At 41.2% G+C, this 26,932-nt stretch overlaps 1 protein-coding gene across 1 annotated transcript; it reads left to right on the top strand.

Moving 5' to 3' along the window:
* The first annotated feature begins 1,226 nt into the window (after positions 1–1,226).
* Positions 1,227–25,165, top strand: FAM47E (family with sequence similarity 47 member E). The gene is made up of 7 exons (XM_068541975.1): positions 1,227–1,370; positions 3,609–3,736; positions 9,714–9,864; positions 16,167–16,367; positions 21,037–21,192; positions 22,751–22,828; positions 25,070–25,165. The coding sequence occupies exons 1-7, from the start codon at positions 1,227–1,229 to the stop codon at positions 25,163–25,165; spliced, it is 954 nt and encodes a 317-aa protein (XP_068398076.1).
* The last annotated feature ends 1,767 nt before the right edge of the window (positions 25,166–26,932 follow it).

Here is a 26,932-nt window from a genome sequence, read left to right as displayed (position 1 = left end):
CTTTTTTATATGTCAGAAGCTCTGGCATAGTGGTTAAACACCTTTCTCCAGAGGCACACTACCTGTATTAAAATTTAAGCTCTCCCCCTATTAGCTGTGGGAACTTTGACAAGTGTTTGTTTTTCAACTTCTTTGTGCCTCAATTTCCTTATCTGTAAATGGGAATAATATTAGTACCTACTTCATAGGATTGTTATGAGATTAAAATAAGTTAATTCATGTAAAGCACTTAGAACAACACGTGTTATATAGAAAGTTCTCAATACATGTGAACTATTATGATTCTTATTAAAACACAAATGGGATCAATTGACAGGTTTGTGGGCCTGATACAGTCCATGAACAACCAGTTTGCAACCCTTGACCCCCTGAGTTTAGAGGAGAAATCGAGGTCCACAAAGGTTAAATGAAGGGCGAAGGTCATGCAGCTAGTTAGGGGCGAGTTGTCGCTGTGTCCAAGTTCTTCCCACTGCACTGTGTCCCTTTAAGGGATAAGAAAGAGTCCCAGGAGGGGTCACAACTTGTGAGCATTCTTCACAAAGAGACTGGATAGCTGGATGGTGGTGACAGCACCACCAAATGTAATAATGGATGACATTTACACATAGTGACACGGATGAGCCTTCATGGTATCCTGCTTGGTAAGCAAGTGACAGAATAGTACCATTTATGTACATGAAGGATACCCAGGTCTCATGAGGATGTCTGCAAACAACGGGTACATTCCAAATCTGTTAGAGTGGTTTTGCATGTGCAGGGGAGGGCAATGATGGTGGGGTATGGGAATAACGTAGAATAAAGAAAACAGGAGCGGGGCCTTGCACAGACCAGCGATAATGTGCCGTGAACCAGGACTACGATTAACTCAGACTTCTCCACGTGACCCTCCCTTCCCCCACCTCTCCTCCTAAAACAGGTGGAGACCAGCCTGCTCACAGCCTCCTTCTCCCACCCTTGTGGTCCCTGTGGTCCATAACACCGGCATGTTGTCTTGCAGGTCCAGAGAAGATCTGCCGTCCAAGTGCTTCGCAAAGCACAGGCGCAGGTCGCCAAGTCCCACGTCACTGAACAGCCGGCAGTGGAGATTTGTGAGAACGCGACTGGATGACTTCCGGAAAGGCTGCCCGCCGCGCGGAGGTGGGATCACTCAGGGCCCCGAGGAGGGCTTTCTCCCCCAGATTTATCACAGAGCTCCCCGACCTGCCCCGAAGAGGAGACAGAAGAACATGCTGCCTCGGGAAGCAGCCCCGTGTTCCACGCTCTCGCCGGCCCGGCAGGCACCGAACGAGTTCCGGGCGGACGTGGAGGCCCAGCCGACCCCGCACCCCTCGGCTCTCTACGCGGACCTGGAGGAAGACATGCCTGCAGAGGTGACCACCTGGAGAATATCGCTCCTTAGAGGCCTGGGGAGTTCCCTCCAGGGGGTGAGGGTGATGAATGTCTCCCCAGGGGGAGCGTTCTCCTGGGGTTTGGAGCCGCCGTCGAAGAAACGCAAATGGCGGCAACATACCCGCTGCTCCGTGCGCTTCCTACGAGGCCATCCGACTTATAAAGGGCCAGCAAACCAGAAGTGTTTGGCTTCTTTACCCCTGGAGCTCTACCAGTCTACTCTGCTTGTGACTTTTTAGGGGGAGAATATAGTGGAGGAATTGTTCAGTCTTGCTTCTGTCACGTTAGCCTGGTCTGGGGAGGTGTCCGTGAGAATTACTAACTGGTGGCTAGAAAGGCACCTGAGCACCTGAAATGGCATGGGAAAATTCACCAGGTTGCCAAGACTAGGGCTGGGCAGCAGCTGCAATATGTCACCGCTGTCCCAGGCTTCTTTTAACTTGCAGGTCTAATGTCCTTAGCATACGTCTTCTTGTCCTTATAGCTCAAAATGGCTTCCACACCTCCAGGCATCGGGTCTGTCTTTCAGACAAGAAGGGGAAGGGGCAAAGTTTAAAAGTTGCATGCCAGCTGACTCTTTTAATTAGGCAAATAGTAGCTTTCCCAGTAAACATCTCATTCATCTGACCACTCTTAGCTGCTAGGGGGTCTAGAAAATTGAATTTCTTGGGTGGGTATTGCAGCACTGAACAAAATCCAGGACAGAATTCTATTAGATTTAAGGAAAGGGGGCAGGATGGATATTGGACAGGGAACTAACAGTGCCTGCTACCCCCCCCCCCCTACCCCCCTACCCCCCTACCCCCTGCAGTCTGTTCCCTATGTCAGCAAGCATGACAGTTGTTGAGAAGGTGAACTCCTCTGCTCAAAGCTTCTCATTCGGAGTGAAGTCCTTACCATGGTCTGGAAGGCCCTGCGTGTTCTGTGCTCCATCCCATTCCTGCCCTGCTCCCTCTCCAACCTCACCGCCTACTCCTCTGCCCTCCTCACTCGGCTGCAGCCACTCTGGCCTCCTGGCTGCTCAGCAAATGTAAACAAGCATGTCCAATTTAGGTTTCTGTTCCTTTGTCTGGAGCACTTGCCCCCGGATGTCTGCCGGGCTCACTCCTTCACTTGCTTCAGCTCTTTCCTCAATTATCTCCTCACTGGAGAGGCCTACATAAAATAGCACTCCCCTCCCCCTCATCCGCTGTCCCTTACCATGATCTATCTCCATCCTAGCAGTTGTCAGCCCGGGGCTCCTCACTGGAATAAAAGCTGTACAAGGGCAGGGCTTTTCAAGGGCAGGGATTTTATCTGTGTCTTTCACTGTGTACCACCAATACCTGGCATATGGTAGACACTCAATAAATATTTATGGGTAATGAATGAATGAATGAGTATGTGATTAGTGTCAGGGAAGTCTGTAGAAAGGACAATTGGAATTTCTAATCAATGATTTGCCCCCTGGGCTTTCCTTCACTGCCTCCTGCAGGCCAGAGCTTCTGAGTCCGTGACAAAGAGATTGTTTGCACACGTCCTTAGAGGGCACATGGGACTGTGGCTCTTATTCCCATGTCTGACCTCCTCAAACAGATGTATTGGCTTCCTTCTGAAGCAGGATCTCTTCTTGTGGTGCTATGATGGCCACCAGCAGCTCTAGATGTAAATTTTACCCAGAAAAACAACACCTCTTTTTGCACGGTTCCAGCAAGATTCCATGACCAAATTTCCCTGGGTCTCACTTGGGTCTTGTACCCATTCCTAAGCCAGTCACTGTGGGCCTGATTAGCCTGGTCAGCCTGCAGAGTGAGGAGTGGTCAGGCCAATTCAGGTCACAAGGACTGAGAGTGGAGGGAGACATGATTCTCCAAAGAAAAGTCTAGATACTGTTACTCATAGGAGGAAGAATGGATGGTGGGCAGTCAAATAAACAGAAGTCCTCTAGAGACACTTTTTTCTGTGGGGCAGTGGGGTCCGGGTGGGCCCAGAGGCACTGTTCCATCTAGAGGAGATGGAACTTCAGTTAAAAAGGCCACATAGCTAATGTCTAGGTGATGAACGTTTACCTGCAGCACCCAGTGCTGTATTTGCACTGGAATTGATGAACAGAATTGACCAACTGGAAAGGAAAAGGAAATGGACGACTAGGTCCATTCTGTTTTAGAATCAAGGGGCACCCTTTTCAGCTCATCTTTCTTTTCTCCAAAGTTTTTTTCTGATTGTAACTCTTATTAAAGGTGCTGGAAGTGCTGGATCCTGACAGGAAGCTGGAGGACACATGGGGTTATTGTCAGGGCATCCGGAAAAGAACGAAGGAACCCACAGAACTTTTAAAAAAACGTTCTACCCAAGTCTACCTGGGGCGGTAAGTATCGTTCTTAACCTCTTGCTCATTCCTGTCCCGTGATGAAACGTTCTAGTACAGATCTTCCTTGACTTACGGTGGGGTTATGTCTCCATAAGCCATGGTACATGGAAAATACCATAAGTCAAAGACGCATTTAATACACTTAACCTACCAAACATCATAGCATAGCCTAGCCTACCTTATACGTGCTCAGAACACTTCCATTAGTCTACAGTTGGGCAAAATCATCTAACACAAAGCTTATTGTATAATAAAGTGTGGAATATCTCATGTCATTTATTGAATACAGCACTGAAGGTGAGAAACAGGATGGTTGTGTGGGTACAGGATGGTTGTAAGTGTATCGGCTGTTTGCCCTTGTGATCACGTGGCTGACGGGGAACTGTGGTTCGCAGCCCAGCATCACGAGACAGTATCGTCACTGCATATCACCAGCCCAGGAAAAGATCCAAGTTCAAAATTCAAAGTGCATTTTCTAGTGAATGAACGTTGCTTGCTTTTACTCCATCATGAAGTAGAAAAATCATAAGTCGAACCATCATAAGTCAGTGACTATCTGTAGTTACCTTCTCAAAGCTTGTCATCTTTAGAATATTTTAGGAATAATTAAGAATCTTTAGAATAATTAAGAGAAGCAAAAGTAACTAAGTTCCTGAGGAGGAGGGAAGGGAGCCTTGGGGGAGCCTTGGGTCCCGCTCTGAATAGTGTTTACTTCATAAATGGATGTGAATTAGCCAGCTATGGAGCGAGTACGGGTGTATCTGCGTGACTCTAGGACAGCTGTCGGAGAAGAAGAAAACTGCAGAAAACCTGATTGACTTTGATTAGCCCACAGTGGCTTTCTGCATTATCTGTGGCAGAAGCCCTTTTATTCAACAGGACTGAGACCAGTAGTTGGTTGAATAACCAACCAAACAAACCAACCAACCAAGAAGCTAACATAGGGAAGTGTAGAAGGTGATACTTTAGTACTTGACACATTTTACTTCACCCTAAAACATAACTGTACATTCACTTGCTAGTCTTTTAACATCAAGCCTTTTTTGGAGTATGGGTCTGCTGCTTGGAGTTTCCCGGTCATCTTTTTTGCATAAACTACACCAGGAATGCCACCTTCATTGAACCTTTCCAAAGCACTAAGCTTAATTTTCATAGACACCGCTCTCTTTCATATCACACTTTTGTTTTCCCCATTCACCTATTATTTAATTTAAAATGCAAATGCCATGATAAGTATACTTGGCACAAACAGATTTGGGATATGCATTTGACTGTTGAAATTAATGAGATCACTGGCAGACACTGAAGCGTATGGGTGAACTAGAGGGCAGCCCAGCCACAGCACCCAGGCCACTTACCTTGGACCCAGGACCACGGCCAGGGTGTTTGGAAGGGGCCACAGAGAGCTTTGCTAGTCTCACGAGTTAGCTACATGGAAGTGGAGTGAGAGAGAATCCACTGATTAATTATACATGTTGGTTAGGGTGGGACACGAGGTGACAGGAGCCCCACTGTTCTGGCCCCTTAGTGTACCCCTGGTCAGTTTGGGGAGAACAACTGGGCAAACTCCTCTCAGCTCTGCCCTTCTACTGGAAAGCAAGACGGCCCATGGAAGCACGAGTTCTCCTCTCTTCCTTCCTTCTTGAGGGGAGCCACACCCTGGTCCATGCCGCTGCTGCCCGGATGGGACAGTCTGCCCATTTCTGGATTTCAGTTAGCAAGTCCTCTTGGACCTGAACCCAAGTGCTCCAACATGGCTGCTGCCAGTGATAAAGGGGACATTTTGGCTTTTGTCTCTGCTCTTTGTATTATTTTTCAGTGCTTAGAATGTGGGTGGGGAAGCGGGAGGAGTGTTGTAAGTAGGGGGTCCCCTTGGAGACTCCAACAGTGTGGGTCAGTGTGGCCCTGTGAGCATCTTTGAATTCTTGACCCTCAGGGACCACTAGCTCATTCTATTTATGCAAAAAGATCAACAGTACTTATCAAGCACCTACTACGGGTCATGGTCAGTGCTAGGTTCTGAGGACGCAGTGGTAAACAAGTTAGGACCCCATCCTCGTGGTGATTGCAGACTGGTGTGGAAGAAAGCATTAAATATCAAGGGCATCGAGTCTTTGTTCACAAAGCCACATGTTTATGAAATATTACTTTTCTTTTATTTCTATTTATATCTGACACCCAGCCCTCATCCCACTGAATAGCAAACATTCAGTCATGGTCATTTTTTGTAGTATAAGAAAGTGGGATAGGCCTCTAGCAATTGCAGAGGCAATTAGATTGATATTTCATTTCTTTCTGGTTTTGGGGACTCTTTCTTTTCTCAACCCTTGCTGTTTCTGTCACGCTCTATGCATCCACCCCACTCTCCCCATCCCATCTCAACACCTACATAATTACTTCAGTGAGCTTGGGTTTCTACACTATATAAGATCTGTCTTTCACTTAGGCAGTTTTCTTGGTCAACCCTGCAAAAATCTCCAGGGCAAGAAATTTCAAGCTAATGGGTTATCTACTTAAGAGGGGAGAAGGTAAAGTATAGAGGAAATGAACAAAATTAATGTGTTAATAAATTGTCATATCACAAAATGAATGTATAATTATATAATGGCGAGGGTTTTTTTGTCAGTGTATTCTCAGTTTCCTATGGCTGCTACACAAAGTAACACAAACTTGGTGGCTTAAAACAATAGAAATTTATTATCTTGCAGTTCTGAAGGCCTGAAGTCAGAACTCAGTATTACTGTGCTGAAATCAAAGTATCTGCAGGTACATGTTCTTCCAGAGGCTCTAGGGAATAATCTATCCCTTGCCTCTTTCAGCTTCTGTAGGCTGCCAGCCTTCCTTGGCTTGTGGCCATATCACTCCATTCCTCAAAGGACAGCATCTTCAAATCTCTCCCTGCCCTGTCTTCACATCACCTTCTCCTCTGTGTGTGTCAAATCTTCCTCTGCCTCTCTCCTATAAGGCACTGTGATGGCGCTTAGGGCCCACCCAGATAATCCAGGATAATCTCCCCATCGCAAACTCCTTATTTTAATCATATCTGTAAAGACTCTTTTCCACATAAAGTAAGCTTTAGAGGTTGCAAAGATTAGCACCTGATCTCTTTGGGAGCCATTAGCAGCCTCCCACATGAGGTAATATCTCCCATCTTTAAAACAACTTTCTTTAACTATATAGTCTCTTCTTTCCTTTAGAGCAGAACTCCTTGAAAGAGGTGTCCATACTCACTTCCTCTTTCATTCTTTCTTGAACGAACAGCAATCAGAACTCCACTGGATCTCCCTTGGGTCAAGGTCACCATTGGCCTCTATGTTACCTAATCAGTTCTCAGTGATCACCACTTGATGTAACAGTAGCAGCTGACACAATTGATATCATCTTTCTTGAAACACTTTTTCGTTTTGTCTCTGGTACATCCTCTTTCTTGGTTCTCCTCCTGCGTCATGGCCCTCTCCCCAGTCTTCTTTTGCTGGTCCTTCCTCACCTTCTTTTTAACCTCGAAGTGCGTCAGTCTCTGACGTCTTCTTTTCTGCATGTTTACGCAATCTAAGTCACCTCATTCAGTCCGTCTATGTATGGATGTTTAACATTTGCCTTTGAGTGTATAATTGGCATCTCAGACTCGACAAGTCCTGACTGAACTCTTGATTTCTTCCCCAAACCTACACCCGCTTCTGTCTTCTCCAGATCAGTAAATAGTAACGCCATTCTTCCAGTGGCTTTTGAAACAGTGGTTGCAATCTGCCGAAAAATCCTAACGCCTTTACCTTTGAAATATACCTAGAATCTCACCTGTTCTACCACTGTCAGTCTATTCCAAGATACCATCATCTCTTGCCTGGATTATTGGAATAGTTTACTAACTGGTCTCATGGCTTCCACCCAGCCCCCACCCTCTGCCCCAGTCTATTTGTTGCACAATAGCTTAAGTGATTCTGTAAAAAACTTGTCATACAGTATCAGTCCTGTGCTCAAAATTCTCCAGTTGCTTACTTATTCAGAGTAAACTCCATAGTCCTTACAGCTGCCTCTCAAGTTCCTTATGATCAGGTTCCCATTATCTCTTCAGGCCTCATCCTCTACTATTATATCCTTTAAGTACTCCTCTCCAGTCACAGTGACCTCTTTGTGTGCCTCATACATGCTTAGCACCAACCTCAGGGCCTTTGCACATGCTTTTCTTTTCTGCCTGGTGTCTGCATTGTTTGATATCTACATGGTTTAATCCCTTTCTTCTTTTGGGTCTCTGCTCAAAGATCACTTTGAGAGAACTTTTCTGTATAAATAAGAGCCCCCTGTCATCACTCTCCAACCCTCCTGCCCTGTTTTATTTTTCTTTATACCACTTATAATCACCGGGTACATATTTGTTTAGCTCTTTCCTATCTATCTCTCCTTACTCAATTGTAAGCTCTGTGAGGACAGGGTCTTAACTTTATTTACAGCTGAATCCAAATGCCTAGAATGGTGCCTGGTACATAGTTGGTGCCTAATAAATACTTGTTGAATGGATGGATGGATGAATTAATATATAGGTGCTATGAATAAAAGGTACAGGGTGCTATGAATAAAATGTGGGTTCTGGGGACAGACTGTGTGAATACCTCCCTGAGGAAGTGGCATGTATGTTGAGACATAATGGGGATGAGGGAATGGAGTTGGCATTGCAGTCAGTTAGAATAACATGTACAAAGGCCCTGTGGCTGGATGGGAGCATGATAAATTCATGGGACTGAGAGGGGACCACTATGGTTGGAGCTCAGAGAGTGAGGGAGGGTGTAGTTACAGAAGAATCTGGAGAGATAGGCAAGGAACAGGCCATGAAGAGCCCTGAAAACTGAGTTTAGACTTAGATCTTTACTGCAGGAGTAACAAGAAGCTATTGAACTCAAAAATCTTGTACCTGAATGTCCATAGCAGCATTATTCATTATAGCCAAAGAGTGGCAACAACTCAAATATCCATCAACCGACTGATGATGGATAAACAAAATATGGTCTCTCCATACAATGGAATATTATTCAGCCATAAAAAAGGAAGAAACTACTGATACATGCTACAGCATGTATGAAACTTGAAAACATTATGCTAAGTGAAAGAAGTCAGACATAAAAGATCATATATTATATGGTTCCATTCAGATAAAATGCCCAGAATTGGCAAATCCACAGAGACGCAAAGTAGATTAGTGGTTTTTAAGAGCAGAGAGAATGGTGGGGGTGCGGAGATGAACAGTGACTGTTAATGGTTATGGGGCCTCTTTTTTGGGGGTGACGAAGATGTTCCAGAATTAGTGGTGATGGTTGCACAACTTTGTAAATATATGAAAGCAACTGAATTGTATACTTTGAAATGGTAAATATTAGGGTGTGTGAGTTATATCTCAATATTTAAAAAGAACCTATTGAAGAGGCTTAATCCAGGATGAAGGGTAGCTGCATTTGATAAGACAAGATTTACATTTTGGGAATGGATTAGGGATTAGCAGTTAGGGCCTTAAGAGAAAATGCAGAGACCCCAGCAAGGAGCCTTTTGCAACAGTCCAGAGAAGGAGACAGAGTTAAAATCTACCAGATTTACTAATAGGCTGGATTTTAGGGCTGAGGGAGAGAGAAGGCAAGGATATCTCCTACTTGTCAAGATAGTCTTGACAGATTCCAAGCACTGTAATTTGGGTTTTTACCTGAAATAGGTCTTAAAAAATGGTACTCAGAATTTAAAAAAAATTAACTTACAGTGATAAAATTCTGTATCAGCTTTAATTGTTCTAAATAAATATGATATACTTGTCTTTATGATATTGATAACGAGAATATGATCTTTGAAAAATATTAACATATAATTTGTACGAGCTTGCAAGAGCCTGTTAAACATACCTGCATTATGAGCTCCTCCCCAAGATACTATTTGAAATCCACCTGGATTCATGGCGCTTTATATTGTGATTCTTTGATGATCTCATTAACTTTAGTCCCAAGAAGACTGCTGTGTCACATCCAGGCCAATGGCTTTATGAAGAAAAGAAGCCAAGTGAAACAGATCTGCTCTGCAATGATGGTCCACTTCTTCACGAAAACGTACGCAAAGGAGTTAGCGACTTCTGCAGCTGGGCTACTAAGTTTGTAAGTTACTGGTAATACTTACAAGTCGAGCTCAGAGTTGCTTTTGTTAAAAAACAGTGTTTGGATATAATCTAAGTCAAATAGGCAAAGTCGTAAAGGAATGTTTTGACTCTCCCACTGTTTAAAATAGAATGTTTTTTGTAGGTGAAATTTCTGGAAAGTTTGCAAGCTTACAGCCAATGTTTGAATGTTTATTGTTTATATGTACATTGCTGTTGTTTCATATGTATATTTTTTAATTTTTAAATTTTTTTATTATTTTTTTAATTAGCTTTTTATTTTGGAATTTAGATTTACAGAAAAGTTTCAAAAACAGTAAGAAGTGTCCCATATAGCTCATACTCAGTTCCTCCTATTAATAACATCTCTCATGTTAATAATTAGTTTGGTACACTTTAAAAAATTAATGTGCCATTATCAATACATTTTTTAAAATTTTATTTATTTTTTTATACAGTAAGTTCTTATTAGTCATCCATTTTATACACATCAGTGTACACATGTCAATCCCAATCGCCCAATTCATCACACCACCACCACCACCCCCCTGCCACTTTCCCCCCTTGGTGTCCATACGTTTGTTCTCTACATCTGTGTCTAAATTTCTGCCCTGCAAACCAGTTCATCTGTACCATTTTTCTAGGTTCCACATATATGCGTTAATATATGATATTTGTTTTTCTGACTTACTTCACTCTGTATGACAGTCTCTAGATCCATCCATGTCTCTACAAATGACCCAACTTTGTTCCTTTTTACGGCTGAGCAATATTCCATTGTATATATGTACCACTTCTTCTTTATCCATTTGTCTGTCTGTTAGGTTGCTTCCATGACCTGGCCATTGTAAATAGTGGTGCAATGAACATTGGGGTGCATGTGTCTTTTTCAATTATGGTTTTCTCTGGGTGTATGCCCAGTAGTGGGATTGCTGGGTCATATGGTAATTCTATTTTTAGTTTTTTAAGGAACCTCCATACTGTTCTCCATAGTGGCTGTATCAATTTACATTCCCACCAACAGTGCAAGAGGGTTCCCTTTTCTCCACACCCTCTCCAGCATTTGTTGTTTGTAGATTTTCTGATGATGCCCATTCTAACTGGTGTGAGGTGATACCTAATTGTAGTTTTGATTTGCATTTCTATAATAATTAGCGATGTTGAGCAGCTTTTCATGTGCTTCTTGGCCATCTCTATGTCTTCTTTGGAGAAATGTCTACTTAGGTCTTCTACCCATTTTTGGATTGGGTTGTTTGTTTTTTTAATATTGAGCTTCATGAGCTGTTTATATATTTTGGAGATTAATCCTTTGTCCGTTGATTCGTTTGCAAATATTTTCCCCCATTTTGAGGGTTGTCTTTTCATCTTGTTTATGGTTTCCTTTGCTGTGCAAAAACTTTTAAGTTTCATTAGGTCCCATTTGTTTATTTTTGTTTTTATTTCCATTACTCTAGGAGGTGGATCAAAAAAGATCTTGCTGTGATTTATGTCAAAGAGTGTTCTTCCTATGTTTTCCTCTAAGAGTTTGATAGTGTCCGGTCTTACATTTAGGCCTCTAATCCATTTTGAGTTTATTTTTGTGTATGGTGTTAGGGAGTGTTCTAATTTCATTCTTTTACATGTAGCTGTCCAGTTTTCCCAGCACCACTTACTGAAGAGACTGTCTTTTCTCCATTGTATATCCTTGCCTCCTTTGTCATAGATTAGTTGACCATAGGTGCATGGGTTTATCTCTGGGCTTTCTATCTTGTTCCATTGATCTGTGTTTCTGTTTTTGTGCCAGTACCATATTGTCTTGATTACTGTAGCTTTGTAGTGTAGTCTGAAGTCAGGGAGTCTGATTCCTCCAGCTCCGTATTTTTCCCTCGAGACTGCTTTGGCTATTCGGGGTCTTTTGAGTCTCCATACAAATTTTAAGATTTTTTGTACTAGTTCCATAAAAAATGCCATTGGTAATTTGATAGGGATTGCACTGAATCTGTAGATTGCTTTGGGTAGTACAGTCATTTTCACAATATTGATTCTTCCAATCCAAGAACATGGTGTATCTCTCCATCTGTTGGTATCATCTTTAATTTCTTTCATCAGTGTCTTATAGTTTTCTGCATACAGGTCTTTTGTCTCCCTAGGTAGGTTTATTCCTAGGTATTTTATTCTTTTTGTGGCAATGGTAAATGGGAGAGTTTCCTTAATTTCTCTTTCAGATTTTTCATCATTATTGTATAGGAATGCAAGAGATTTCTGTGCATTAATTTTGTATCCTGCAACTTTACCAAATTCATTGATTAGCTCTAGTAGTTTTCTGGTGGCATCTTTAGGATTCTCTATGTATAGTATCATGTCATCTGCAAACAGTGACAGTTTTACCTCTTCTTTTCCAATTTGTATTCCTTTTATTTCTTTTTCTTCTCTGATTGCTGTGGCTAGGACTTCCAAAACTATGTTGAATAATAGTGGTGAGAGTGGACATCCTTGTCTTGTTCCTGATCTTAGAGGAAATGCTTTCAGTTTTTCACCATTGATAATGATGTTTGCTGTGGGTTTGTCGTATATGGCCTTTATTATGTTGAGGTAATACCTCAACATAACTGAGGCAATACCTCTGCCCACTCTCTGGAGAGTTTTTATCATAAATGGGTGTTGAATTTTGTCAAAAGCTTTTTCTACATCTATTGCGATGATCATATGGTTTTTATTCTTCAGTTTGATAATATGGTGTATCACATTGATTGATTTGCGCATATTGAAGAATCCGTGCATCCTTGGGGTAAATCCCGCTTGATCATGGTGTATGATCCTTTTAATGTGTTGTTGGATTCTGTTTGCTAGTATTTTGTTGAGGATTTTTGCATCTATATTCATGAGTGATATTGGTCTATAATTTTCTTTTTTTGTAGTATCTTTGTCTGGTTTTGGTATTAGGGAGATGGTGGCCTCATAGAATGAGTTTGGGAGTGTTCCTTCCTCTGCAATTTTTTGGAAGAGTTTGAGAAGGATGGGTTTTAGCTCTTCTCTAAATTTTTGATAGAATTCACCTGTGAAGCCATCTGGTCCTGGACTTTTGTTTGTTGGAAGATTTTTAATCACAGTTTCAGTTTCATTCATTGTGATTGGTCTGTTCATATTTCTGTTTCTTCCTGGTTCCGTCTTGGAAGGTTATACCTTCCTAAGAATTTGTCCATTTCTTCCAGGTTGTCCATTTTATTGGCATAGAGCTGCTTGTAGTAGTCTCTTAGGATGCTTTGTATTTCTGCGGTGTCCGTTGTAACTTCTCCTTTTTCATTTCTAATTTTATTGATTTGAGTCCTCTCCCTCTTTTTCTTGATGAGTCTGGCTAATGGTTTATCAATTTTGTTTATCTTCTCAAAGAACCAGCTTTTAGTTTTATTGAGCTTTGCTATTGTTTCTTTGTTTCTATTTCATTTATTTCTGCTCTGATCTTTATGATTTGTTTCCTTCTACTAACTTTGGGTTTTGTTTGTTCTTCTTTCTCTAGTTCCTTTAGGTGTAAGGTTAGATTGTTTATTTGAGATTTTTCTTGTTTCTTGAGGTAAGCTTGTATAGCTATAAACCTCCCTCTTAGAACTGCCTTTGCTGCATCCCATAGGTTTTGGATCGTCATGTTTTCATTGTCATTTGTCTCTAGGTACTTTCTGATTTTCTCTTTGATTTCTTCAGTGATCTCTTGGTTATTTAGTAATGTACTGTTTAGCCTCCATGTGTTTGTGTTTTTTACGTTTTTTTCCCTGTAATTCATTTCTAATCTCATAGCGTTGTGGTCAGAAAAGATGCTTGATATGATTTAAATTTTCTTAAATTTACCGAGGCTTGATTTGTGACCCAAGATGTGATCTATCCTGGAGAGTGTTCCATGCGTACTTGAGAAGAAAGTGTAATCTGCTGTTTTTGGATGGAATGTCCTATAAATATCAATTAAATCTATCTGGTCTCTTGTGTCATTTAAAGCTTGTGTTTCCTTATTAATTTTCTGTTTGGATGATCTGTCCATTGGTGTAAGTGAGGTGTTAAAGTCCCCCACAATTATTGTGTTACTGTCAATTTCCTCTTTTATAGCTGTTAGCAGTTGCCTTATGTATTGAGGTGCTCCTATGTTGGGTGCATATATATTTATAATTGTTATATCTTCTTCTTGGATTGATTCACTGATCATTATGTAGTGTCCTTCCTTGTCTCTTGTAACATTCTTTATTTTAAAGTCTATTTTATCTGATATGAGTATTGCCACTCCAACTTTCTTTTGATTTCCATTTGCATGGAATATCTTTTACCATCCCTTCACTTTCAGTCTCTATGTCCCTAGGTCTGAAGTGGGTCTCTTGTAGACCGCATATATATGGGTCTTGTTTTTGTATCCATTCAGCGAGCCTGTGTCTTTTGGTTGGAGCATTTAATCCATTCACGTTTAAGGTAATTATCGATATGTATGTTCCTATTACTATTTTCTTAATTGTTTTGGGTTTGTTTTTGTAGGTCCTTTTCTTTTCTTGTGCTTCCCACTTATAGAAGGTCCTTTAGCATTTGTTGTACAGCTGGTTTGGTGGTGCTGAATTCTCTTAGCTTTTGCTTGTCTGTAAAACTTTTGATTTCTCCATTGAATCTGAATGAGATCCTTGCTGGGTAGAGTAATCTTGGTTGTAGGTTCTTCCCTTTCATCACTTTAAATATGTCATGCCACTCCCTTCTGGCTTGTAGAGTTTCTGTTGTTTTTCCCTTGCTGCTTTCAATAATTATTCTTTGTCTTTAATTTTTGCCAATTTGATTATTATGTGTCTCGGCATGTTTCTCCTTGGGGTTATCCTGTATGGGACTCTCTGTGCTTCCTGGACTTGGGTGGCAATTTCCTTTCCCATGTTAGGGAAGTTTTCTACTATAATCTCTTCAAATATTTTCTTGGGTCCTTTCTCTCTCTCTTCTCCTTCTGGGACCCCTATCATGCAAATGTTTTTGGATTTAATGTTGTCCCAGAGGTGTCTTAGGCTGTCTTCATTTCTTTTCATTCTTTTTTCTTTATTCTGTTTTTTACCTCATTGATTCTGCTTGCTCTACTTTATACCCCTGACTCGATTAAATGACCCCTGTCTATAAATTTCACTCCAACATCAGCTTCAGTTGCTAATGACCTCATTCTCTATATTCCCCTACTTATATATTCCAAAGTAGGATTGTGTTGAGCCTGTAGAGCAGGAAAAAATAATTTTCCTTTTATTCTTCTAAGTTCTCTCTGGGATCTCTATAACTAAAGACAGATTAACAAGAGAAAAACAAACAGAAGTTTATTAAGAAGTATACCTCATGTATACATGGGAGATACCCAGGGAAAAATGACTAACTCTCCTAGGTGGCTTAGAATTAAGGCTCAAATACCAACTTCCACCAAAGACAAAGAGAGAAAGGTGTGGGGAGTCAGTAATGAGGAGGTGACCAGGAAGAAATAGGAGAACAAGAGTATGGTTTATTATGCAGATTTAAGTGGGTGCCTTTTCCTTTGCTAAGAGTGTCTTATGATTTAAAGTCTTCCTTCTCTTCCTGGAATGGAGAGGGAGACAGCCTTACAAGTGGAGATTTTTTTTAATAAATATAAATTTCACTTAAAGGGTGACTTCTACTCCGTTTCTAGATCGTTTCCTGCACTGTCTGCTGTTTCTCAAAATCATCAGCTCAAAATAAGCCTTAAGCCAGAGGCATATTTTGGGATGCTATATTCTACTATCCTTCAAATCTAAGTTATCTTTCAGCCATATCATAGATCCACGGTCAGCCTACAGATTAGGGGCTCTTAATGTGCCCATCTGTACTCCTGCCAGCTATGGCTGGGGGAGGGGAGGCAGGTTTGTTCTGTGCACAAAACATGGCTGACTAAAAGGAGCCCATGGCTTCAGTAGGAGCCCCCGAACAGGGCAGCTTCCCATATAAGGGGCTGTGGGCAGAACACCCACTAACATTTCTAGACATGTCTGGAAAATACCTCTAAAGATGTTCCTACTATAAAGTGTTGGAGATGTTTGCTTTTGATCAAACAGACTGAATTTTCCTCAGCACCACTATCTCCCTCAGGACTCACTGCTTCTTGTAGGTCCTAAGTTGTCTCTTAATGCACTGACAAAGCTCTCCAGACCCCAAATACTTCTTGTCTCCTATAAACGGTGACTGAGCACTTTCTACCTCTCCTTTAAACTACCTCTCTCTTCTCAGGCCATGGTCGAATACCTCCTGTAGATTAAAGAAGGAAGAAGGAGCATTTCACCATTTGTCCTTGACTCATGCCCTGTGCTATTCTTCCAGGGGGGCCTGAACATTGATGAGGAGTTCATCCTGAAACAGTTTAACATTGACTATCAGAGCAAACCAAGCTATAATGTGCTCCATACAATGAGACCCAACCAGGTTCCTCTGGAGCTAAAGAAAAGGATTGGGCTAAATAAACTGCAGGAGCCACAGTTTTTCCAGAAACTACACTATGAGCAGAGACTTCAGAAACCACAGGTAACTGCAAAAAGGGAGAAGACTGAGAATCAAAGGAAATTAAATTGTATTAAAATATTAAATGTTCTTGACTTCTGGTACTTCAGAAGGCACTGACCTTTTTCAGTAAAATTCTTGAAATTTTTTTGATGTTTAATATTTGTAAAAAATACAATAAATAAACAAACATTTGTTAAATGAATGAATATTTAATACATCTTAAAAAGTCAGTTATACAAACAAGGCAGGCCATTCAGCATTATTGTTAATATCTGAACAGTCATTATTTCTCTCTTTATGTGTTTTATACGTTGAGACAACCTCTTTGTGTGTTTTATATGTTGAAATCTATCTCTTTATGTGTTTTACATGTTGCAATTCTAATAGTCAGTAGAAATATACATGAATGTTATTACTGCAAGAGTAAAATGCTGCAGTTAACAATTGTGAACACTGTGTATGTCCAAAGAATTCTTGAATTTTTATGGTGGTCTTTTCGACCACAGACCATCATTCTTGACCACATGCTTGCCTGATAATTAACAAATCGCTCAGTTTCCCAGCACCAATTTCCTGTGAAGACAGAACAAGGAAGCAGAGAGGAGAAAAAACAAGCTATGTTCTAAAGGGAAGTACTATGGGCCCCTAAGTACTTTTCTACACAATGTGTTAGTGCAAATATATATACACAAGTCAAATTGTGCCAGTCCAACAACAGATTTACGTGCCTAATTGGGGGTTGGGAGTGGGGAGATTATAGGGTTAGTTTCTCTGGAAGTGAAGATAATAATTTCCCTCTGTCTTTTACACATAATCTTTGATACTATATTTCCAATATTTTTGACATACTAACTTTGTCTTTTCATAATTGAACATGATCAGCTGACCTATTTTTACATTCATGATGTTTTCCATCTTTGACTCTGTTGCATAAAGTTTATGAAAACTATGTATTCCATCACTAATTCAGCACTTTAAATCTTCCATTCTCCTCTCATCTTTCTAAAGGGTAAAATGCAGAATGATGCTGGACAGGCAAATTATATCCATGTGGTTCAGGCACATGGGGCCTGAACCACTGCTTGTTCTGAATCTGGGCTGAATGAAATTGCTCAATTCTCTGTATTTACAAATAATTGCACAAATGCTGCTTTATAAAGCATGGTGGTTATTGCCAAAATCGAACTTTTGGCTGGCCGATGGAGGATCACTATGCAAAAGTTGAAATAGATTTCCACAGAGTATCATTTTCCTTCTGCCTGAAGGACTTCCTTTAATATGTCTAGTGTAGATCTGCTGGCAATGAATTCTTCCAGCTTTTCTATGTCTGAAGATATCCTTGTTCTTCCTTCATTTTTAAAGATATTTTTGTGCATATAGAATTCTAGGTTCAAAGTTTTTTGTTTGTTTGTTTTTAGTCCTTTAAAAATGTTGCTCCACCGTCCTCTTGGCTGTGTTGTTTCTGATGAGAAATCTTATGTCATCCTTATCTTTGTTTTTCTGGACATGTTTTTTTCTTGGCTGCTTTTAATACTTTCTCTTTGTCACTGGTTTTGTGTAGTGTGATTATTATACACATTGGTGTATATGTCTTCATGTTTCTTGTGCCTGGAAAAGTTTGATCCTTTTGGGTCTTGCTTTTAAGAACTGTTGAGAAGGGTCAAAATAATGTTTAGTCTAGGGCTAACTCCCTACTACTGACGCGAGACTCTTCTGTGTATTCTACCCAGTATCCTGTGACTCTTTGAGTTTCCCAGGAGGGAAGAGGCCCTGGCCCTGTGTGCATGCAGGACACTGTTCTCTCTAATCCTTTTGGTTAGTTCTTTCCCAGACCTCCGGTGGTTTCCTCCCAAACATACGCAGATGGAGACCCTCTGCAAACCTCTGTAGTTCCCTCTCTGTGCAGCTCTTTCCTTTCTGGTACTCTGTGCTGCAAACTTTAGCTGCCTTGGTCTTCCTGGACTCTCAGTTCTGTCTTCTCACCTCAGAAAGTCCACTAGGTTCCTGCTGGGCTCCTCCTCCTGCTCTGTGGCCTGGGAACTCTCTGAAGACAGTGAACTGGGGCAGTTGGGGGGCTTATCTCATTTACTTTTTGCCTCTCAGGAATCACTGTCCTTTGCTATTTGATGTCCAGTGTCTTATAAACATATATATATATATATATATTTATATATATATCTATATTTCATTTTTTGGTTGTTGCAGGTGGAAGGGTAAATCTGGTCCCTATTCCAGGGATGGAATCTCCATCTTTATTTTCTTATTCCACATACTCTCAGGCCTGTTATCCTCTGCTCTTTGATGTTCTTTAAAACTCTGAGCTTTTCGACTACCTTACCTTTGCTCACAGTATTCTCTCTGCCTGATGTGCCCCTCTTCTCATGTCTACACTCTTACATCTTCCTTTAGACACAGGTCAGATGCCAATTTTTCCGTGGAGTTTTCTCCAGGTCCTTCGGTTGACATTAATTTATTCTTACTTCTAATCTCTCACAGCAGTTTGTGCCTCTATTGTAGCATATTTCTCTTTGCCCTATATATTCATTCATCCATTTACTTATACATTAATTCAACAAACACTTCTGAGCATCTGTTACTATGTGCCGAAAAGTGCTGGGAGCAAATGAAGGACTGTTTCCTGCATTTAAGGAGCTTACGGTCTAGTGAGGTCAATGGATAAATGACTAACTATAATGAAATGATGTCATGGTTCATCCGGGTTGTAGGAAGAAGTAACCAGTTCCACCATGCATGGGCTGAGGGTGGTACAGTTAAGACTTCACAGACGAAATTATGTTTGTACTGAATCTTGAAAGATCACCAGGTACCCAGCAACCTAACGTATTCCAGAGCTCAAGTTCTTTAGTGGAGCAGTATGTAGATTGCGTTCCTCTCCCTTCCTTTCTTTTTTCCTCTCGTTCCTCTCTTACCCTCCTTCCTTTAATTCAGTGGTTCTCAGCCAGGGCAATTTTGTCCCCCTACCCACCCCCGCACCCCACCAGGGATATTTGGCCACGTTGGAGATGACATTTTTGGTTGTCACAATTTGGAGATGCTACTGGCATCTAGTGGGTGGAGACCAGGAATGCTGCTTAACATCTTACAATGCACAGGACAGCACCTCCGCCCCCCAGCTCCAACAAAGAATTATCCAGCTCAAAATGTCAATAACGCTGAAGTTAAGAAACCTTAGGCACCTGTTGTGTCCTAAGTATTGTTCTAGATGCCAGGGGGATGTAGCAGGGAACAAGCTCAGAAGCTTACATTTTAGAAGGTGAGAGGTGAGACAACAATCAGAAAAATATACAGCATATCAAGTGGCGATAAGTGCTGTTCAGAAAAATGAGGCAGGGAAAGAAGGCAAGCAGTGTTGTGAGGGGTTACCGTTTTTGAATTGGGTGGTCAGGGAAGATACAACTGAAAAGATGACCTGAAATAGGTAAGAGTGAGCCATGTGGGTGTCTTGGGGAAGAGCATTATGGAGAGGGAACAGCGAGTGCAAAGGCCCTGAGGCAGCAGTGTGATAGGTGCTCTAGAAATAGCAAGGAGGTCAGTCTGCTTGGAATGGAGGGATCATAATGCTGAATCCAGCTCTGAGAAGGGATTTGCCTCCCCTCTGCTCTGTCCCATCATCTCTGCTTCAGGCAGGTGTTTCGGACTTGACTCTACAATGGCCACACGTTCCACCTCATAGTTTAGATATGAGTGAGAAGAGGGAGGAGCAGGGTCTTTGTGTTTCATGTTTCTTTGTCCTACACAAGCGTCAGACCTCCTTTCATGATGAGACAATGAGCGGGTACTGCATCACAGCATCAGGCTGTGAACCAACAGATGCACTCCTGAGGAATGGGAGAAAGAAAGGAAAGACATCTCTTCCTCCCCCTCTTTCTCTCTTCCAATTAAAGAGGCAAGAGGAACTTCCCTGGCGGTCCAGTGGTTGAGACTCCACGCTCCCAATGCAGGGGGCCCGGGTTCAATCGCTGGTCAGGGAACTAGATCCCGTATGCTGCAACTAAGAGTTTGCATGCTGCAACTAAAAAGATCCCGCATGCCACAACTGCAGATCCCACACACAGCGGCAACTCAGACGTGGTGCAGCCAAATAAATAAATACATAAATATTTTTTAAAACTTAAAAAAATAAAGAGGCAAGAGACTGGTGTTGAATAGCATTTGGATCAAAAGTAGTGTACCATTTACAAAGCTGAGCACAGAGCTGGGCTCATAGAGAGGCTGATAACTGATTATTTTGGTTGACTGAGTATTGTTGAAGGTCATTACCCTTCACTGAAATATGTGATTCTTACATGAGTTCTAGCTGCTTTACATAATCCTCTCCTTTAGTCTTCCCAACAACGCTAAGGGGTAGATACTATTATCTCTCCTTTACAAATGAAGAATTTAACTAACTTGTCCATGGACTCATAGCTACTAAGTGGGGAAGGCTGGATTTGAGCCCAGGTTTGTCTAAATCCAAAAGCCATGCTTAACTACCACATTATTTTCTCAGTCATGAACTCTTCCTGTTACCTTTGTAAATCAAAGCACACTGAAACTTCATAAAATACTTTGGCAAGGAATAACCATAAATTAAAAATAAATGATACTGCTTTCATAAGCTAAATCTTAGGTTTATTGAAATGACAAACCAAACAAACTAATGAAATTGGGAATTATGTTATTTCTACAGAATCCTTATAAACCAAAGTGGGTAAAGATGAGGTACGGAGCATGGTATCTGAACACCAAGTTGTGGAAAAAGCAAAGAGCCGATGAACCTTTGGTTGACCCCAAGGCCTTACGTAAAGCTCAAGATGAGAATGTTAAAAAGGAGCTATGGGAACAGGTATGTGTATATGCTGAGACTTGATCATCTGAGATGAAGGTTGTCACAGTGCAAATGCCACCTCATACTGAAGTCAATTCACAAGATGTGGGTGCAATCGTGTGCTGCTAGGGGACACTATGATGACATGGCTGTCTTGCTGGAAACACATGACTTTTGACTATTCTTGATTGAGTTCATTTGGAAGGTGAAATGGTCTTAAAGAACTGAATTACAATGATATAAACTTCTACATCCCAAATTTTAAATTCCAATAAATAAAAAGAAAAACCAAATGAATGCATGAATACACCTAAGATGTTGGGACTGAATCAAATCTTTTTTGATTATCATGCCCTTTGGAGTTAAGATCTAAAATTTGTGGATATATATTGAGTAGGAAAACACTCCCGTTTCTTCCTCTACCGCTCTCAATTCTGGTCAGCAAATGTGTCAGGGTTTTTTCCCCACACCAAGCAATACTCTAATTCCCTGACACCAGCTGGATGTCCTACAATTTTACTCAATTCTGATATCACCTACCTGGAGAGAGCATCAGATCCCACAGGTTAAGGGCTCAGTCCCACAAAACTGCCCCCACTGCAAATGCCAGTCTCAAGTCCAGGTTGTCACCTGTGCTTCTGGCTGACTGGCTATAAATCAAAGGTTCACACGACGCCCTCCTTGAGTTTGATCATCTGCTAGAACAGCTCACAGAACTCAGGAAAACAGTTTACTTACAATCTAGTAAGATTACCAGTTTATTATAAAGAGCTACACTCAGGAGCAGCCAGATGGAAGAGATGCATAGGGTAAGGTATGTGGGGAGGGGCTTGGAGCTTCCTTGCCTTCTCCAGGTACCTTTACATGTTCACCGACCTGGAAGCTCTCCAAACCCCCTCCTTTGGGTTTGTATAGAGGCTTCATTGCATTGGTGTAATTGATTACATCATTGGCCATTAGTGATTAATTCAACCTCCAGCTCCTCTCCCCTCCCTGGAGTTGGGGAGGTGGAGCTGAAAGTGCCAACCCTCTAATCACGTGGTTGGTTTCCCTGGCAACCAGCCCCCATCTTGTAGCTATCTAGGGGCTTTCCAAAAAACACTTCATTAAGATAAACTCCAATGTGGTTGAAAGGGGCTTGTTATGAATAAGGAAAGACTCTCACCATTGTGGCTCTCATCACTTAGGAAATTCCAAGGGTTTTAAGGCCTCTGTGCCAGGAATGGGAAGAAGACCAAATATCTCTTATTATAAATCACAGTATCACAATTATTAATCTCAAATAGATTAGATTCCGGACATCCTAGGTCAATAATGATCTAATTGATAAAATGTGTTGCTTATCCTTGATACAAGGGTAAGAAAAAGAACAGAGAAAGGAGAGAAAGTTGGATATCTTTTGAAAGCCTTTGTATTCATCAACTTCTGAACGTTATTTACACACATATTCCTAAATGAGAAGGAAATCGTTTAAAATAACATACTTGATAAACGGCTAAGTGCTTTTAATTAGGACAAATATGAAATCAAGCTTCTGACAGCTGACCAGTTTTTTAAAGTGTGGACCCTCTTTTAGGAGGAGTTACTCGCAGACCTTCATGGAACAGTTGCCTTTAAGGATTTCGTTCTGAGCAGGGGCTACAGGATGCCGAGTGTGAGTAAAGGGTCGGAAAGACCTGCTGAGGGGCTCACAGTTGTTGATGGGAAGGGGTCAGCACCCTGACAAAATCAACATACTTCTTCTACAGGGACACACCAGGACTCAGCCCTGGGAGAAGGGGTGTGCTTTCCCCAGACAGGGGCCCACAGATGGGATTTGGCGTTCTGCTCTTTTCATTCTGCCTGTTTGGCTCCTGCTGTCAGAGGTGCTATCTCCCTGCTGACTCACCTTCCTTGGGTTTGGCCTTAACTGGGCCAAAGTGAAAGGGATCCACGTGCAGGGCGTGAGCCTGCTACTAAAACAATGAATTCTCCAGGAAGTGTCAAGTCTCCTTCACTTCTACTTCTAAGGAGCCGGGCTGGGGTCAGGACGAAGTGGAGCTGGGAGTCACAGGACTATTATTGTGCCGTCTGTGGGGTACATGAGGACGCAGACTAGGGCAAAAGGTCACTTTCCGGCAGCCCTGCAGCCTCTTCTGTCTTTTTCCCACTTTGTCTTTCCCTCTCCCTGAGCTTGTGCTGCTGGCGCCGCCGCCTCCCACGTGGAGGGCTCCCCCGGGAGGCCACAGATAACAAGAGTGGGGTGGGAGGCTGGCAGAGCGGACCCCTTAGCAGGAGGGCCTGCAGCCTGGAGATCTGTCCCCAGACCAGCCCTGCCACCGTGGCAGGAAGCCAGCTGGGCCTGGGGCCCAAGTCGTGGCTGATAAGTTCTGTGTTTGTCCAGCGTCCCCTGTGCTCACGGCCCGTGGAGTCCTTAGGAGGACATGCAGCCAAGATGGTAGAAGTCCCTGGAACTAGGATACTGGATTTCTTTTTTTCCAAGAGCGATAGAACTAACAACAGCTTACACTTACTGGCAAATAGATATATTGACCAATCTCAGATCCAGACTTGTTCAAAGTTAAATCAGGCGATGTGAAGGGAAAGTCTAGAGTATGATAATAGACTAATGGGCTAGAAGATTCCATTATAGAACTAGGATGAAATCTCTCCAATAGCTTTGGGCATCAACAATGGGCCTACATAAGTTTATTTTATATACTTAGATATAAGTATATATCTTATATATAAGATACTTATATATAACTAAGATATAGTTATTATACTTACACACATTTTTGTACTTATGTATTTATGTAACTGCCTCATCTGCATATATGGCCTACATAAGTATATTTTATATATTTATATGTATAATAGATAAAATATGCTTATATATTTTATATAACATAATTGTATATATGATTATATATTTATATAATACACACAAAATTATACTTAAGCATAAATATAATTATGTGATATATATGTGTATATACAGACACACACACACACACACACATACATATTCTTCTTGCCAAGGAGATATATGTATATACATATATATCCCTATTTGCTCTTGACATTATAGTGACTCATAGTTTTTTCTTTAGTGGCAAAAGAGGTTTTTTTATTCATTTTGATTTGTCCCCTGTTGGTTTAATCCATTCTGTTGCTGAACATTTAGCTCAATTTTGGGCAGAAGGAAACATGCCTGACTCACTGGTTACTCTTTTAGCTGCATCAACTAAAGAGAGGTGATGCCCCTGGCTATGGCTGAGTCCCCTGAGAACACCTGTCACTCAAAACCCTGGAATATTTTCTCCCTTTATTCTTACATCCTATATCCTCTATTTTATCAATAGGATTTCAACTAAAAGAGAGGGGGGAATCTATGATGGTAATTATCTATCTATATATAAAATCATTACTTATTTAAATTTATATGTGGGCATTCATTCTCTTTCTACTCCCTTAAATGTCTATGTACACCTTGTATACATACATGTTTATGTACATTACATGAGCATACATACTTATATACACATTCCAGTATCTGCTGCTGGATTAACTGCTCTGTGCATTACCTACAGCTTCATTCCCTCGGCTACACAGAAGTCCCAGGCCTTTAATAGCAGAGATGAGCAGCACAAGGCTGTACTGAGCTGGGCTGGGCTGGACTTGGTCACAGAAAAAGCGTGAATTATATCTAGATATTTCTGATGGTGTGCAACTATCTTCCAAAGTCCACCATCTCGCATGGTCTAATCATCGACATCAGATTTTGGGTCCTATCAGGATATACATCAGAGTGTGAGATTGTGAATTCGGGTATGGTAGTGGTTGTGACTAGACTGTACAATTTTCATTTGCCAATTTAAAGGAGTTTCCCTCATCTTTTTTTTTTTTTTTTTAGTTCCTTGAGAAGATGTATATGAGGAAGGAATGTAAATGTGAGTGTAACAAGACTTCTGTAAAATATCTCAAGCATGGAAGAATCTTGGGAAGATGATTAGACAGATTTCATTTACTATATACTTGGCTATTTCTCTCTTTAAACATTAAACAAAATTTATGATGAATGTCCCACCACAGCTGTACAATTTTGACTTGGTAACATCCATAAAATTTATAACTAATACTTGCAAACATTTCAGAATAGTCTTCTGCTTCTGTTAATCAATATTTTATATATTTTATCAACCGTGAGATCAATTTCATATTTGGTATTCTAACATTTTGGTAGCATTGTCAATATTACATAGTTATATCAACTATTTGTAAAAATAAATAAAACCATAAAAAAGCAGAATTGCTCTATTTCATTTTCCCAGAGTATTATTTTCCCTGGTTTTGAGTGAATAGCTCCTTTACTCTTTCTTTACAATATAATTTTCTTTCATTTTGAATTAAGCTTACTGAGGGTTTTTTGGCATGTTAATCTTGATAATAAATGTGTACCTATAATATAAGGTCATGGGTCATAAAGTTTAATGGAAACTCAAGATGGCATATTTTTACATTAAATTTTTAAAAATTATTTTATTTAACATGTTAATGCTCATGTTAGGAAAATTAGAAAATATAGACTAACAAAAAGAACGTAGAAAATACAAATACTTCCTATAGAGTCAGCAGTAACCACTCTTTACTCATTGGAATGCATCCTTCCAGATCTTTCCCTCTGAAATACACTCTGGATAATTTAATCAAAAGGAATTTATTAAAAGGATATTGGATCCCAAAGTTTTATCAGTTATAGTATTTGTCTTCAAATACAGAATCTCTGGGTGATGGATGACCTTTCACCCTCTGGGTCTGTCATGATCCCATTTCAATAATCTGTAGGCTGTAAGTGAGTCTTTACTATACACTCTATGCATCTGGACACATTAGGGTGATGGAGTACATGACAGAAGCAATGAACCCATAGTGTCAGCCCATTGCTGTGAAATGAGTTTCAGTGTTGAGTGGGATACCATGGTGGTGAATAAGCATGCAGGAAGTGTAGGAATGTTGGTGTGGGCAGAAGTTTGTTAAGCAGGAAAGCAAATCCAATTGCAGAATAGGTTGCTATTCTAGTCAGGCCACCTTCCTCAGACTCCCTTGGTGTTTCAACTTGTCATACATGCCCGCGTGGTAGCCCATGGGAGCCCCAAAGCCTGTGAGCCCAGAGGAGGCATCCAGTTCTACCAGGCAAGCTGGGGCAGGATTCTGACATTCAAGTGCTGAGCCAAGATGGTGTTGGAGGTGGTCTGGAGAGAATTCATTTCTTTCCCTGGACACATTGTTCCTGGCTTTGTTACATTCAAGCCTAATTCATATCAGGGACTCAAGTTTGGTTTTAATTACTGGACAATTATTCCACAGAAGCAATAGCTAGGTCAGCGTTCGTGAGGGGAAATCCAAGTTGCTGAACCCATGTGGCGCCTGCATTTCTGCCTCCATGCCCACTTTGCTCATGAGATCACTGGGCAACATTGGAACTTCTGGAGAAAGAAGCGGGCTGGCATGCAGAGGATAGGTCAAACTTTTCACCTGATTATTGAGCGCTTCCTCTACAGTGGAGGTCTTTTGGTGGGTATTCACAAAGAACCAAATACTCTCATACTCTGGATCCATTCTGAGCGATCCCCTGTATACCTCTTCTCCCAAATCTCTTTGTCACTATCCCTGCGTTCTTGATCCTTCCAAGTCCCTGGCTACTAAGCTAAGCCATCAGCTGCTGACCATTAGTTGGTGACATGCACCTCAGCCCATTTCTCCTTTCAGACAAAGT

This window comes from Eschrichtius robustus, chromosome 4 (genome assembly GCF_028021215.1).
Source record: "Eschrichtius robustus isolate mEscRob2 chromosome 4, mEscRob2.pri, whole genome shotgun sequence".
NCBI classification, from domain to species: Eukaryota; Metazoa; Chordata; class Mammalia; order Artiodactyla; family Eschrichtiidae; genus Eschrichtius; species Eschrichtius robustus.
This window is presented reverse-complemented; position numbering and strand designations above follow the sequence as displayed.